Source organism: Herpailurus yagouaroundi, unplaced genomic scaffold (assembly GCF_014898765.1).
Source record: "Herpailurus yagouaroundi ecotype Mexico unplaced genomic scaffold, PumYag 77, whole genome shotgun sequence".
Lineage (NCBI taxonomy): Eukaryota > Metazoa > Chordata > Mammalia > Carnivora > Felidae > Herpailurus > Herpailurus yagouaroundi.
In genome coordinates this window covers 94,146,459-94,161,002 of record NW_024412388.1, presented here as the reverse complement: position 1 = coordinate 94,161,002, position 14,544 = coordinate 94,146,459, and the positions used below count along the sequence as shown (strand labels likewise).

The 14,544-nt window shown below is 48.5% G+C and overlaps 1 protein-coding gene across 2 annotated transcripts; it reads left to right on the top strand.

The window, feature by feature from the left end:
- The first annotated feature begins 8,521 nt into the window (after window positions 1–8,521).
- AMIGO1 (adhesion molecule with Ig like domain 1) lies at window positions 8,522–13,913 on the top strand. Of its 2 annotated transcripts, none has more exons than XM_040471227.1 (2): window positions 8,522–8,648; window positions 9,112–13,913. In XM_040471227.1, exon 2 carries the CDS (start codon window positions 9,177–9,179, stop codon window positions 10,656–10,658), a length of 1,482 nt encoding a protein of 493 aa, XP_040327161.1. In that variant the 5' UTR covers window positions 8,522–8,648; window positions 9,112–9,176; the 3' UTR covers window positions 10,659–13,913. The 2 variants fall into 2 exon arrangements, with proteins under 2 accessions (XP_040327161.1, XP_040327162.1); XM_040471228.1 differs by having other exon boundaries at window positions 8,585–8,714.
- Window positions 13,914–14,544: the final 631 nt, after the last annotated feature.

The following is a 14,544-nucleotide window of genomic DNA, read 5'->3' as shown; positions in this document are numbered from 1 at the left end:
GGGCTCTGTGCTGACAGCAGAGAGCCCAATGTGGGGCTTGAACTCACAAACCATGAGATCATGACCTGAGACAAAGTCGGATGCTTAACCGACTGAGCCACCCAGGCACCCCTCTCTTTTCTATTCCTAAACACTCACAGGATTTCTTGCTATATGCTAATGAGGTGTGTGTGATAAAATGAATGAACAAACACATGAAAAGATATCCGTGCAAAGCAGTCATCTGGCCCCTGATTGAATGCTTTCTGTGATGGGCGATCATTACCTCAAGATGGAAACAATCCATTATTGGACAATTGAAATGTCAGCAGATGTTTCTGTCCATGCGACAGAAATCTGCTTCTCTGACACTTCTCCCCAGTAGAACAGTTCTTTCCTTTAGAGGCCCTAAAGAACAGAAGTCCTCAACCTAGGATTCCATGCATGAGCCTTCTAAGATCCCTGTCCCTAAGAAATGTGTATAAAATTTTGTGTGTCTGCCCATGTGCTTAACAGAAGAGAATCCCTTGGTTTCACAAAGGAGTCTGTATCACCAAATTTTAGAGCCACACTGCATCTGTTTACCTCCTCCTCCTCATGGAAATGTATACTAGACAAACCAAGGGGCCTCAAAATGCTTGTTTTTTTTTTTTTTATTTTCCTTCCTTCCTTTTCCAAAAACAGCAGATCCCAAAGTTGTCATGTGTCATGAGCAAAATTAGCTCTGCTACTCTAACCACAGATGATTGGATGGGGATTAATTCACATACTGAAGTTGACCACATATGGGTGGGACACACAGGAGGCTGAAGGAAATGGTTTGATAGGAATTCTGCTCGAAAGGGTTCTCCATGTTAGATGGCAGCAATTTGACTCATCGCAATTCTCTTACTGGGGAAGTAGACATCCTTGTGGTACCCACAGAAGGTGGGTACTTTGGGGCTGCAAGCCTCTTTCTGCCATTTCAAACCACTGTTTCAGTTCTCCAAACGTAGGAAGCATTGGGTCCACAGTGACTACAGCTAATAAAGCAACTCCCTAGCTACAGTATACCTCTGTGAGGTCCTGCAAGAAACCTCTCTTCTGAAAACTATGAGGTATGACTCTTCTTTTTGGTTCCAAACATTCTAATATGCAACCATTCAACTTTCCAAAGGGGTTATTATGACTTCCTCCCAAAGTAAAAGGTCTCATTGCTAAGTCATCCCTCATATACGAGCTATGATAGTGTTCACATATACTCTCATTTAATCCTCATGAAACTCTTCTGATAGTGGTTCTCCAGTTTGGGGGTACCAAGAATCACCAGGCTTCACCTTAAGTACAGATTCCCAAGCCCCCATCTCCAGAGGTTCTAAGCAAGTCTGAAGTGGGCCTTGAAATCATCTTTTCCTTTAAGTTCTTTGGAGATTCTGACGCAAGCAGCCTGAGGCCCACCCAAGGAGAACACTGCCCTAACATGTAATGTTTCCCAACTTCCCTGATGATCAAAATCCTTCCCAGACTCCTCTCACGAAATTTCTGGGTCCACAGATCAGGGGCTCTGGAATTTTTTCATAGAGCAGGTATCATAGCTCCCATTTTTGTATATGAGAAAACTGAGGCCCAGAGTAACTTATCCACAGCCACACAGCTAGTTCACGACAGGGGTGAGACTAGAACCCAGCTCTCTTGACACAGTCCAGTGCTCTTTCTACTGGGACACAAAGGCCATACCACCTACAGAGAGCCCTGAACATAACAGGAGATCGACAGATGTTTGTGAAATTGAAAAGAATCCACATACGTACTTTCCAGGTCCTAGAGGGAAGAAACCATTTCTAAAGCATATTTTCATCTCACTCCATGCAGCCTCACCCCAAGGTACATAACACAGTGGTCTGCCCTAGGGGTTCAACGGATTTTTTTTGTGAGAGAATGCATTATGATATGATTACTGGACTGTGGTAACATCCATCAGCTACCCCTGGCTGTGCTCCAGACTGTAAATGAGCTGTCCAGAGCTGAACTTGATACTCCAGCTATGGTTTGACCCTAAATGAGTGCAGGAGGAGCTCCTTTGCCCCGGGTTTTAAAGGCGCTGCTGCCTGTTCTGGGGAGCTGGAGCTTGCCCTTCCTGGTGGTCTGGTGTGTGCCCTCACAGAAAGAATAGGAACTGACTGCTCTATTGCTGACCCTGGGCTCTCCTCAGCAACTTCAGCCTCTACCATGGCTTTCCAATCCTAGCCCCTCCACTCATTAACGCTTATAATTCTGCTAGGCCCAAAGTCTGGGCCTGAAACCCTTGGAGAACATAGGCCACAAATTCAGATTCTGCCCCACCCCACCCCCAGTTCTGTCTGCTTTGTATTATCCCTGGAAGTGTTATGATGCATCGAAAAGAACCCTGAACAAGAATGAAAGATGTAACCCACTCCTACCTGCTCACATTTGTAGAGCATCTACTGCATGTTAGAGGATCTGTTAGGTACATGAACTCATTGAATCCCCACAACCCCATTAGGCAGGTCTTCTGATTGTGCCCATTTTACAGGTTACATAATAGCTCAAGTCACACAGTGAGTGGCAGAGCTAGAATATTACCTCAAGAAGCCTGGCTCCAGAGACTACGCTCTTAACCGCAAGGCCACACTCCCTCTTCAGGTTAACTCAGCTCTGCTGTGAACCGGCTTGTGAACTTGACTTCTAAGGTAGCTTCCAGCCCAGGTAATCTAAACTTCTGTCATTATGGGTAAGGGTCAGACAGGCTAACATTATGATTAGCCTTAGAATCAGCTAAGAACAGTATAAGTGGTTGAAAAGCAGAAACTTCAGACGTAAATGAATAGCTAAGGACTCAAAAAGCATCATTAGAGGAAAAAGATTAACTCAAAGAGTTAGTCCAATGGACTTAGATAAGGGAGAAAAATCCTTAACGGAAAGTTTAACATTCAGTTTAACCCTAATCCTCCCCCAAATCATAAAAGCACGGACTTCCTAAACAAGAATATTAACTTCCCAGATATAATACAAACTAATCAAGGATTCATAGATAAGAATTACTGATAAGTCTCACATGAGTTAGAATTTAATTTCAGATATAAAGCCTTTAGAAGTCAAAAGAGAGGACCGCATGTACAGGATGAGAAAATATTTCCAGACTGATGACAAAACTTCTTAACGAAAAAAGGCTAAACTCCTTTTGCAGGACCTCCTGGTTATCCAGGTTCACATGGCGGGAGCTCCAGAGAAGCCTTCTTTATAATAGTGCTTGGGAACAAACTCTTCCAATCTCTGGGATGTCTGCTCAGCTGCAGGGTGATTGTGGTCATAGAACCCCACCCCTAAAGGCTGAAATAACATTTTGTACCATGAATTTATTTGTCAGCAATATTTCAAAGACACATTTACCTGATGACTCAGTGCTGGGCTATTTTGAGACATCCATATGTGAGTGTCAAAAGTCAAGAAAGTTGTTCATGATTTAGCCATCAGGAGTGATTGCTCCCCTACAGGAGAAGAACCCTGACCAAGAGCATGAGCTATAAATTGAAGAAGGTGCCCTCAGATCTATTTGACAAACCTGAAAAGCCCTAGACACTGACAGGTGTCTATGGCACCTCTCTACCAGTCATTCCTTCTCTGCCCATGGTTAACATCCATATCTTGGCAGTTTCTCCAGATCAAGTGGAACTTCTGAGGAAGTGGACGGGGTTGAGGTAGAAATGGGTAAGGAGTAGGAAAAAAAGGGAGAGTCAGATGTCACTTGAATCCCCAAAAAGAGGAAATGTTTGCCTCCTGGGCAGTAAATAATGGGTGGGCCTGCTACAGGGCAAGCTAAAAGGTCAAAAGGGTCAGTGAAAGGAGTGATAGCTTAAGGAGGGGGGAGAGATGGGTGGCAACAGGAAGTCTCCAAGCTAAGGACCTTCAGGGACAAACCAAAAATGGTAACATGGGTGACCTGCTAGAGCTCAACCCAATGCTAAGGGCTTAAATTTTAGCCCTTTAAGCAATACTTAACAAAGGACTAATCTTTATTGCCACCCTTCCCAGAAATAGCTTCATTTTAGAGCCTCCTCTTTTTGGAGATACTCCAGGAACTACAAAAATGGTGCTGATATTAGTTACATACCGGGGTTTGCCACAAAATATAAGAATGTTTAGGGGCACCTAGGTGGCTCAGTCAGTTGAGCGTCCAACTTTGGCTCAGGTCATGATCTCTCACTCCGTGAGTTCGAGCCCCACATTGGGCTCTGTGCTCTGCAAGCAGCTTGGAGCCTGGAGCCTGCTTCCGATTCTGTGTCTCCCTCTCTCTCTGCCCCTCCCCTGCTCACGCTCTGTGTCTCTCGCTCTCAAAAATGAATAAATGCTAAAAAAAAATTTTTAATAAAAATTAAAAAAATATAAGAATATTTAAAATTAAAAACTTTTAAAATTTTGAATTATTTAAATTTGTAAATATTTATAAGTTATAAAAGATAAACAGAGAAGGAGATCTTGTAAATCTGAATGAATGCTCCAAACAGGCAATACCCTAGAACATGGGAACAGGCAGGTAATTGGGCAAGGTAATCTACGCACATGTTGACAGCAAGACCGAAGGATCTCCTAACTTTTATGGAGAAAACTAGGAGTTTTTTAAAAGATAACACTTATAAATGATAAAGACCTTTCACAAACGTTAGCTCATTTGATCCCCAAAATAACCCAATGAAGTAGGTTCAAGTGCTATTATTGTTCCCATTTTACAGATAATGGAATGAGATTTGGTAGAAGAAAGCAAAATACCCAAAGTCACACAGCCAGTATATAGCTGCGACTTGTCCAAGCCCAAACCTTATGCTTATCCTTACTTCTACACAAGGCATTGAGACTAACATATAATAAATGTGCAAATTTAATGCAATTATTAATTAATTAATTCAACAAACATATTTTGAGTGCCTACTACTGGCCAGACCTAAGGCAAATCCCTGCTCTCAAGGAGCTTACAAACTAGTGGGGAAGCAGACATGTAAACAGACAAAACAGTAGGTGAAAAGTTCTACAAGGACATATACACGATGTGAAATGGAATCACAGAGGGGCGCCTGTGTGGCTCAGTCAGTTAAGCATCCAAGCATCCGACTTTGGCTCAGGTCATGATCTCACAGTCCGTGGGTTTGAGCCCCACGTTGAGATCTGTGCTGGCAGCTCAGAGTCTGGAGCCTGTTTCGGACTCTGTGTCTCCCTCTCTCTCTCTTTCTCTCTCTACCCCTCCCCCATTCACTCTCTGTCTCTCAAAAATGAATAAACGTTAACGAAAAAAAATTTTTAATGGAATCACAGAAAGGAACACCTAAGTGTGTCCAGAAAATTAGACCACATTGTCCTAAAGAAGGGTGGCCAGTCCCATGGAGTCTTTAAAGCAGAGTCAAACATAGCTTCTTAATAGGGTGTCTTCCTCCAGTCTTCTCCAGTTCTGATTCTGATGGCCAATACTAGCTATTGAGAAAAGAAAAAAAAAATACTTCTAGAATAGAGAAAACTAAGTTATCTAGTCTCATAAGCTGGTAGACATATCCAGCCTCTTTTGCTCAAATGCTGAGCTGACCAAACAACCTTCAAAATTGTATTTAGGAACACTGGGTTGATCCATTCCAGCAAGAGGATATAAATACCTACTATAAATAACCTGTTTATCCTACCAAGGTCTCCTTTTTGTTGTGAATTAATAGTTATTCTGGTCTAGAAAGCAGCTGTGAGAGAGTTAGCATCAGTCAATTCCCCATGCCAGTGCCATCCAATGGAACTTTCCATGATTTTGTTCAATAGGGTTAGCTAGCCACATGTGGTATCGAAACTGAAGAGGCAATTTACAATGCTATTTAATTTTAATTAATTTAAATGACCACATGTAGCTAGTGGCTACCGATTTGGACAGCACAGCTCTAGACCCTTGCTACTCAAAGTGTGGTCTGTGACCTAGCAGGGTCTGCATCACCTTATTAGTTTGTTAGAAATACAGATTCTCAGGTTCTCCACCCTGGGCCTCTTGATTCAGAAATTGTATGTTAACAAGATCCCCAGATTATCCATATGCACATTAAAATTTGAAAATGGCATGGTTACTTCTGGATGAGCTGGGGGGAAAAAAAAAGGATTGACTGAGGTCCCTATCTGTGATGACCTCTCCAAATTGCGGACTCCCACACTTGAGACTGGTGTCCAGCATAAGGGGCCCTCTTTCTTTGTATCTGTCTCTCCTCCATCCCTTAAGCATGAAGGGGAAAAGGGAGAGAAAGAAAGAACCTGGAACATGGGGTCTGAGGAAAGTTAGTATAGGATATGGGGGATGGGGTGGGAAGAGTAGGTGTTCCTCAGGGATACTTATACAAAATAAAATGAGGGAATTCCCTGATAATTACTGAATATGGATGATGGGTATATGGGAGTTCATTATACTATTTTCCCTACTTTTGTGTATGTTTGAAATTTTTCAAAATTAAGAAATAGATGTGATTTCAAAGAAGATGTGTGTGATAGCTTCCAAGATGGCCCCCAATGATCCTCTCCTTCTGGTATCCATGCCTTTGTGTGGTCTTCTTTCATACTGAATCAAGCCTGGTCCATGTGACCAAGGTGGAGATAACAGGTGTGACTTTGGAGAGCCAGGTCATTGTGACTTCTGCCTTGCTCTCTCTTGGATCTCTAGCTCTAAAGGAAGTCAACTACCATGCTGTGAGGACACTCAAGCAGTCTTGTGGCAAGGCCTTTATGGAGAGGAGCCAAGGCCTCCTGCCATCAGTCAGCTGCAAGGGTGAGCCATGTAAGGGTGGCTCATGCACTGGTGAGCCAGTCAAGCCTCCCAGTGACTGTACCTCCACCTGACATATGATTGCAACAGCATGGGAGACCTGCATGCCATCATTGCCTGCCAAGCAGTATCTGAATCTCTGACCAACAGAAGCCATGACAGACAATAAATGCATATTGTTGTAGTAAGCCACTGAGTTTTGGGGTAATTTGTTAAGTGGTAATAGAGTACTGATGCAATGTCATTTCAATACTTCCTCCTCGCTGAATACTCTCCCCACCTTATTACTGATGTCTCAAATGAACAGGGAAAGATCTTTCACGCTATGCATAAGGTTAACATGCTAATACCCCTTGAAGAGATAATACGTTCACTTAAATTCAACCTAAAACATATGTGACAGATATAAATTCTTTCTTTTTAAAACTCTTAGCAGGCTAATGTATTGAGACATTAATTTCAGTCTCGTTCCTGCTGTTGTAAGAAACTAGAAAGAATAAAAAGGTAATTTCTCCCTCAGGGTCTACCATCCCAAGAAACAGCTATAGTCTTGAGTTATAAAAGGTTTAAGCTCTTCTGACATCTCCCTCACTCCACGCCCAACCCCCAACACCAAACACTGGTTAACAGCTTCTTGGTGTTTCAGGGACCATCCTAAAGAAGACCCCTCCGCCCTTCTCACTGTCCCCACTCCCCCTCCCGGTTTTATCTTGAGGATTAGGTCACAGAGAAACGATGTTGGAATTGCTCCGTAAGAGGAGGGGAAAGAGCTGGTACTGGTTCAGGAAGAGGGCAAGTGGCCAGGCCTGAGGGATGAATGACTTCCCCCCAGGCGGGGAAAGGTTTTGGAGGTTCCAAAAGTGGAAACCTATTCCTGGCTTGTATGAAATCTGTGTGTGTGTGTGTGTGTGTGTGTGTGCGCGCGCGCGCCCCTCAGGGGTGCAGTAGGGATCGCTTCATAGGTAGCCTGGGAAAGTGGGATCCCGGGGCCTGGACATACACCAAAGACCACCACTTCTTTACCTCCCTGGCTTGCAGGCTGTGGAAATGTATCCTTCAGTGGTTACCCCAAGAGTCGTGGAATAATAGCAGCAAGACTGAAACAAACACAAAAACAAGGCTCTTCCCCCTAAAGCTTCCCCCCCCCCAAATATTGAGACTTCACAGCCCTAGAGAGAGAAGTGGGGAACCTCAGAACGTGACTAATGAATTTCCCGCCAACACTGACAGGCGGGCGCTGAGCCAGATTTCTTTAATTTGTAGGATGAAAAGACATGTGACGCTTCCTGCCCCGGAGTCAGTTGCCGCGGATTCATTCCAGCTAGACCTAGTTTCCCTAGGAGAGATTTCGGTAGGTAGAAGCTTGGGGGCTGTGCAGAGAATGAAAGAAGGTGGAGGAAGTCAGAGAGGGGCTAGGGGCCAGAGTCCCTTCCTGACAGTTTCCGTCCTCAGGTCCCCGCCCGGACCCCCTTCCGAGAAAGAACGACCTGGCGCGCGGCCGCCTGTCCGGCTCCGACACAAACACACGCACGTGCGCCCCGCCCCCGCCGCGCGCACGCGCCCCGAGGCTCCGGCGACGGGCGCGCGCGCGGTGCTCGCTGCCCCCACGCTGCTCCCTCGGCTCGGATCGCGGCGTCTCCAGGTCCCCGCACCGCTCCACGCGGGACCCGCGGAGCCGGAGGCGGCGGCCGTGGTCGGTGGGCTCTGGCGGGCACGGCGGTCGAGGCGGCGGCGCGGCGGAGCGGAGCCCGGCGAGTCCCCGGGAGGCGATGTGGCCGGGCGCGGGCGCCTGCGTAAGGCGAGCGCCGCGACAGGCCGGCCGGTGAGGCGCCGGGGGAGGCCGCGACGGAGCTCCCGGACCCGCCATGGGCTGAGACACGTCCTTGCCGAGCAGGTGCAGTGACCAGCGGTCCCGGGGGGAGCCCGCCCCCACAGGCCCCGGGAACCCTCAGCCCTGTCGGTAGGCGCCCTACCCAACCGGTGCCCTATTGACCTTCCCTCGGCTCCTCCCCAGAGGCCCCGCTGACCCTGCTGTCAAACCCGCTGCAACCCCTGTGAAACCAACAGCTCCTAACAATCCCGGGCATACTCCCCATCCTACACTCCTGTGACCCCAGCCCGGTAGGCCCGTGTGCTCACCTCCTCCTCTGCCCAGTATTTTGAGCCCACTGCCTGCACAGCGCTTGGGAACTACCCAGCATCTCTTTCTCTCTTCTAGCCCAGCGTTGGGGTGGAGGGGAAGGAGGGGGGGAGGGAGGAGGAAGGGTCCTTCCCTTCAGAGGCTCTAGTGACCACAAACCCAGGCTGTCTCTCTGAAGCCTGTAGTCAAAGTGAGCCTTCCTTCCTTATCCCACCAGAACATGCCCGGGTGACTCCCTCCCAGATCTTGCTGGTGGCCTTCCTCGCCCTTCCCAGTGACACTATGCAACCCCAGCGTGACCCGCGAGGCCTCTGGCTCCTGCTGCTGTCCTTGTTCCTGCTCCTCTTTGAGGTGGCCAGGGCCGCCCGTCCTGTGGTTAGCTGCCCTGCTGCCTGCCTGTGCGCCAGCAACATCCTCAGTTGCTCCAAGCAGCAGCTGCCCAACGTGCCCCACTCCTTACCCAGCTACACCGCACTGTTAGACCTCAGCCACAACAACCTGAGCCGCCTGCGGGCGGAGTGGACGCCCACACGCCTGATCCACCTGCAGTCCCTGCTGCTGAGCCACAACCACCTGAACTTCATCTCCTCTGAGGCCTTTTCCCCAGTGCCCAACCTGCGCTACCTGGACCTCTCCTCCAACCAGCTCCGTACACTGGACGAGTTCCTGTTCAGTGAACTACAAGCGCTGGAGGTGCTGCTGCTCTACAATAACCATATTATGGCAGTGGACCGCTGCGCCTTCGACGACATGACCCAGCTGCAGAAACTCTACTTGAGCCAGAACCAGATTTCCCGCTTCCCTCTGGAGCTGGTTAAGGAAGGAGCCAAGCTACCCAAACTAACACTCCTGGATCTCTCCTCCAACAAGCTGAAGAACTTGCCATTGCCCGACCTGCAGAAGCTGCCGGCATGGGTCAAGAACGGGCTGTACCTGCACAACAACCCCCTGCACTGTGACTGTGAGCTCTACCAGCTCTTTTCGCACTGGCAGTACCGGCAGCTGAGCTCCGTGATGGACTTTCAGGAGGACCTGTACTGTATGAGCTCCAAAAAGCTGCACAATGTCTTCAACCTGAGTTTCCTCAACTGCAGCGAGTACAAGGAGCGTGCCTGGGAAGCCCACTTGGGTGACACCTTGACCATCAAGTGTGACACCAAGCAGCAGGGCATGACCAAGGTGTGGGTGACGCCAAGCAACGAACGGGTGCTAGATGAGGTGGCCAACAGCACAGTGACCGTGTCCAAGGACGGCAGTCTTCATTTCCAGCAGGTGCAGGTTGAGGATGGGGGTGTGTACACCTGCTACGCCATGGGGGAGGCTTTCAACGAGACACTGTCTGTGGAGTTGAAAGTGTATAATTTCACCTTGCACGGACACCACGACACCCTCAACACGGCCTATACCACCCTAGTGGGCTGTATCCTCAGTGTGGTCCTGGTCCTCATATACCTGTACCTAACCCCTTGCCGATGCTGGTGCCGGGGTGTCGAGAAACCATCCAGCCATCAAGGAGACAGCCTCAGCTCTTCCATGCTTAGTACCACACCCAATCACGATCCTATGGCCGGTGGGGACAAGGATGATGGTTTTGACCGGCGGGTGGCTTTCCTGGAGCCTGCTGGCCCCGGGCAGGGTCAAAATGGCAAGCTGAAGCCAGGCAACACCCTGCCAGTGCCCGAGGCAACAGGCAAGGGCCAGCGGAGGATGTCGGATCCAGAATCGGTCAGCTCGGTCTTCTCTGATACACCCATTGTGGTGTGAGCAGGATGGGTTGGTGGGGAGATTCTGCCCCAGGAGAGGTAATGCACCCCTGAAGGATATGAGGGGATGGAAGAGAGGGCTGGCTGCCCAAGGGAGTGGGATCCCCCTGACCGTGAGGGAATTGGTCACGGGTACAATAGCTGGCATAGACCTCAACCAGGGTGTGGCTGCCACGATTTTCAAATATGGATATGTCAAATCCCTAGGCAAGTGCTACACCCTTACCCAAAGCCCTGGGAATTCTCAGTGCGGTGGAGGAAGAGGAGCATGTCTGAGTTGGGTGGGAATGAGGTAGGGGCGGGGGGAAGAGCAGATTCCCGAAACTTTTTTGAGGTCATCCCTAGCTCCTTAAAAGAGAATCATTTGGGGGAAAAAAATTTTTTTTCTGTCTCTGCCCACCCACACCTGCGGTGTTGTGTGTGCTGGGGGCTGGGGGGGATCTTCCATAGGAGCCACACTGGGGAAGAGCTGTAGTATCTTCTTTGGCCAGGAAGTCACACTTCACAGCTGGGGAAATTGGAAACCTTTGGGAAAGTGAGTCAGGAAAATGCTGAGGCTTCAATCAGTAATGCTCCCCAAAGCTATTGTGAGGTTTCCCACTAATGCCTCTCTTTCCCGATGAGTCCTGGATGGACGGATCTTTGCAGGAGCCTGGCCTGTTGCCTGTCAGATATGGCAACAATGTGAGAGGTGGTATCTGTCCCTTGTCCCGGAACCAGTGGCACAGAGGGATACAGCATGAACGGAGGGGGTCTGCGTCACAGCATACGTGCCATCACAAAACTTGTAGATGGGGGATAAGCTCCAGATTTGCTAATTCCCCGGTTGGTAAACCCTTGATTATCATTTGGTTCCCAGCACCTGTGTGTCAGACCAGGGTGGGGGCTGCCGGAGGCAGAGCTTTCATGGGTGCCTGCCACAGACGTGGGATATGGGGCTGCCTCACACTAGGCGGAGGAGGGTAAATCAGCCTCTATCATGTAGCATCCAGCTGGACGTACCTGATTTCATGCTTGCCATCTCTTCTCTCAGGCTTCTTAGCAAGTTCAGATGGGATTGAGTTTTCCCTAATACGCTGCTCTGCAATGGGAGGAATCCTGGAAAGTCTGGCCCCAGCTGGGCTAGACTGTGCTTGGGCATGGAGGGAACCAGTTATGTATTTTCTCTGTGTTGACAAAGCAGCCTCTCTTAGATCTCACCCTGCTGCAGAGCCAACGCACGGGATTTCATTATCCGAGGGGTTGGAATTCTGCCCCAGAATGGCAAGGCGGGGTGCAGCTTAGAGTTCTGCCCCTCTCCACAAGGTTCTAGGCAACCGTGTAACAGACAGTGGCAACTGAACTCTCAGAAGGAAAGTTCTGCCACCTCCATCCCTCTCAGCCAAAGGTCTGTGCAGTTGTGGTGGTCAGGCCAGAGGAACTTAAGAACAGGCCCAACATTCCATTCCATCCAAGGCTGCAGAATACTTTGGGTCTGGAGATGACTGCGCCCCTTGACTATACTGCAGGCCCTGGGAGATGGGTGTTCTGAGCTTTGGCAAGGGGACCAGCAGGGCACAGGTGAAAATGTCCTCTGATGTTGGTCTTTTTCAGTGTCTTCCCTTCTCCCAACCAAGTCCCCTGTCCATTGGAAGTCCTCCAGATCTTCTAGCTTTCTGACCTGCTTTTTAGGTTCCAAGAGGTGTCATCGACCTATGGGTGAGGGCTGCTTGCTAGGAGGGCCTGACTCCTGCTGCCTGTTGGGATTGGGAAAGGGGACCGGAACGCAACATCTTCCCCTTGTCTGTGCCTGGGATGTCAAGACTGCTGTCCGTCCTTTAATTAGTAACCTCGTTTGTTGGGAGAGGTGCAGCCTTTCCCTCAAGTACTTGCATGCTCCTAGGTATGCACGCTTATAGGTACGCATGCACACCAGCACCTTGACTTCCACCAGGACAGTGATTCTTCAGTCCCCACTAACGTCCCCTGTCAGAGTGGGTTCCGCCTATGCTCACAGCTTCATGCACACAGCTTTTGTATCCCATAGGAGAGACAGTGACTGCGCCAGGCTCCCCAAATACCAACTCTTGTACTTTTAATTTCTGAACTCCCTGAAGCTTTACCCACATCTCCCTGGGACCAAATAACTTCTCTGCAAAGGCTGGGGTTGGGAGAACCACAGGTCAGGGCACCTGGGGAGAAGGGCCCATGAGGAGCTAGCTGGGTCTTCAGACCCCTCTGAAACCTTCCTTGGATGAAAGTCCATGTATGTGAGAAATAAATGTATAACTAGGTCAATGACAGACCCAGAAGGAAACTGGCAGGGGAGCAAGCAGCTAGAAGTTGTTCTCCCTGTGTTAACTGCCCCGGAAAGACAGGCGCATGAAGGAAAACTTGTCTGGTTATGTTCCAGAGACTTCTGGGGATTTTGTTAATGGAGCTATAGGAACCAGGCATCCCTCCTCTGACTTATTAGGGAACCTGGGAAAATTTCATCTCCATGCTGCAATTTCCCACTAGGCACCACCTAGGGCTCTGAAAATCTTTAAAAGTCAAATGAAATTGGCCTTCTAGAGCATTCTGAGTTCCTGAGGACTAAGAGGGCCATTCTCTTCATAAGTCCTACCCAGTCTAGGGACCAGGAAAAGGCCCCTCGTAAGGCCCTGTATCCCTACTGTATCCACTAGGTAGGCCCCTCATTTGAAAGACTGGTAGATGTGCCTAGCTGCCCCACCAAGAGATTGAACCGATTAGCCTCTTCCCATGGTTTCAGTTGATAGAACCCAAAGGCAGCTTTCTACTTGGGGGATTAGGTATTCAGTATGTATGAGCTCACTAGAACCTTGTGTAGGAAACTGCCAGGTCTGGTTATAAGAAAAGGCTGAGAAATCACTTCCTCCCTTCCCCCCACCCTGCACCCATAAACGAGACATGTCTCCCAGGAAGCTGCTGTCCCTGGAGACAGAATATGACAGGGCTCTACAGTCTGTCTATGTGATTATTTGTGATCTTTTTTCTTTGCTTGTATTTATGGGGCTCCTAGGAAGGGGCCAGGAGAGAGTACACTCAGCTGGGGACAGTAAAGCCGACTGATACCAATTTTCTGTGTGTTCTTTCCTCTGTACTTCCTTGTAGCCCTGCTGGCAAAGCAAGCAGGCCTCCCAGTCCAGGATCCTATCCCTCCCACTTATGTACAATCCAGGCTGGCAGACCTTGGAGCCTCTGGGCCCTGACACTAGACTATGATCATTAAACCTGGCTTGAGTCTCTGTTCTGGCATAGTCTGTGACTGCTTTATTTATCTTTTCAGCCTGTGGGTGGGGCTTTCTCTACCTCAGAAGTATGTGGCCTAAGTAAGGAGAGGTATTTAAATGCTATTATAAAGGCAAGGGTAGAATCCACATCCAGGCATGAAAATAGACCAGGGTCAACAAACTCCTTCTGTAAAGAGCCAGATAGTAAATACGTTAGGCTTTGCAGGCCATACACTCTCTGTTACAACTACTTAGTTGGGCCATTGTGATAGGAAGGCAGCCATAGACAGTACATAAACTAATGACTGTGGCTCTGTTCTAGTAAAAATTTATTTACAGGCATTGAAATTTGAATTTCACATAATTTTAACATGGCTTTTGAGTTTTTTCAGCCATTTAAAAATGTTAAAACTCTTATTAGCTCACAGACCATACAAAACCCAGCAGTGGCCTGATTTTGGCCAGCAGACCATAGTTTCCCAACCTGATAGGATTCTCAAAAGAAATGCCACTGACCAGCAGGAGAGAGTTTAGAAATTCCTTTACCTAAGACTACAGCCTATAGATAATGAAGTCTTGCTAGATCCCACAGAGTTTTCTTAAAAGTCTGGATGAAGCCTACTAACCGTGCTATGGAAAACACTTGGACTAGAT

What these genes read in the sequence shown, in the direction of transcription:
- AMIGO1 (XM_040471227.1), top strand. Translation starts at nt 9,177, where the DNA reads ATGCAACCCCAGCGTGACCCGCGAGGCCTCTGGCTCCTGCTGCTGTCC.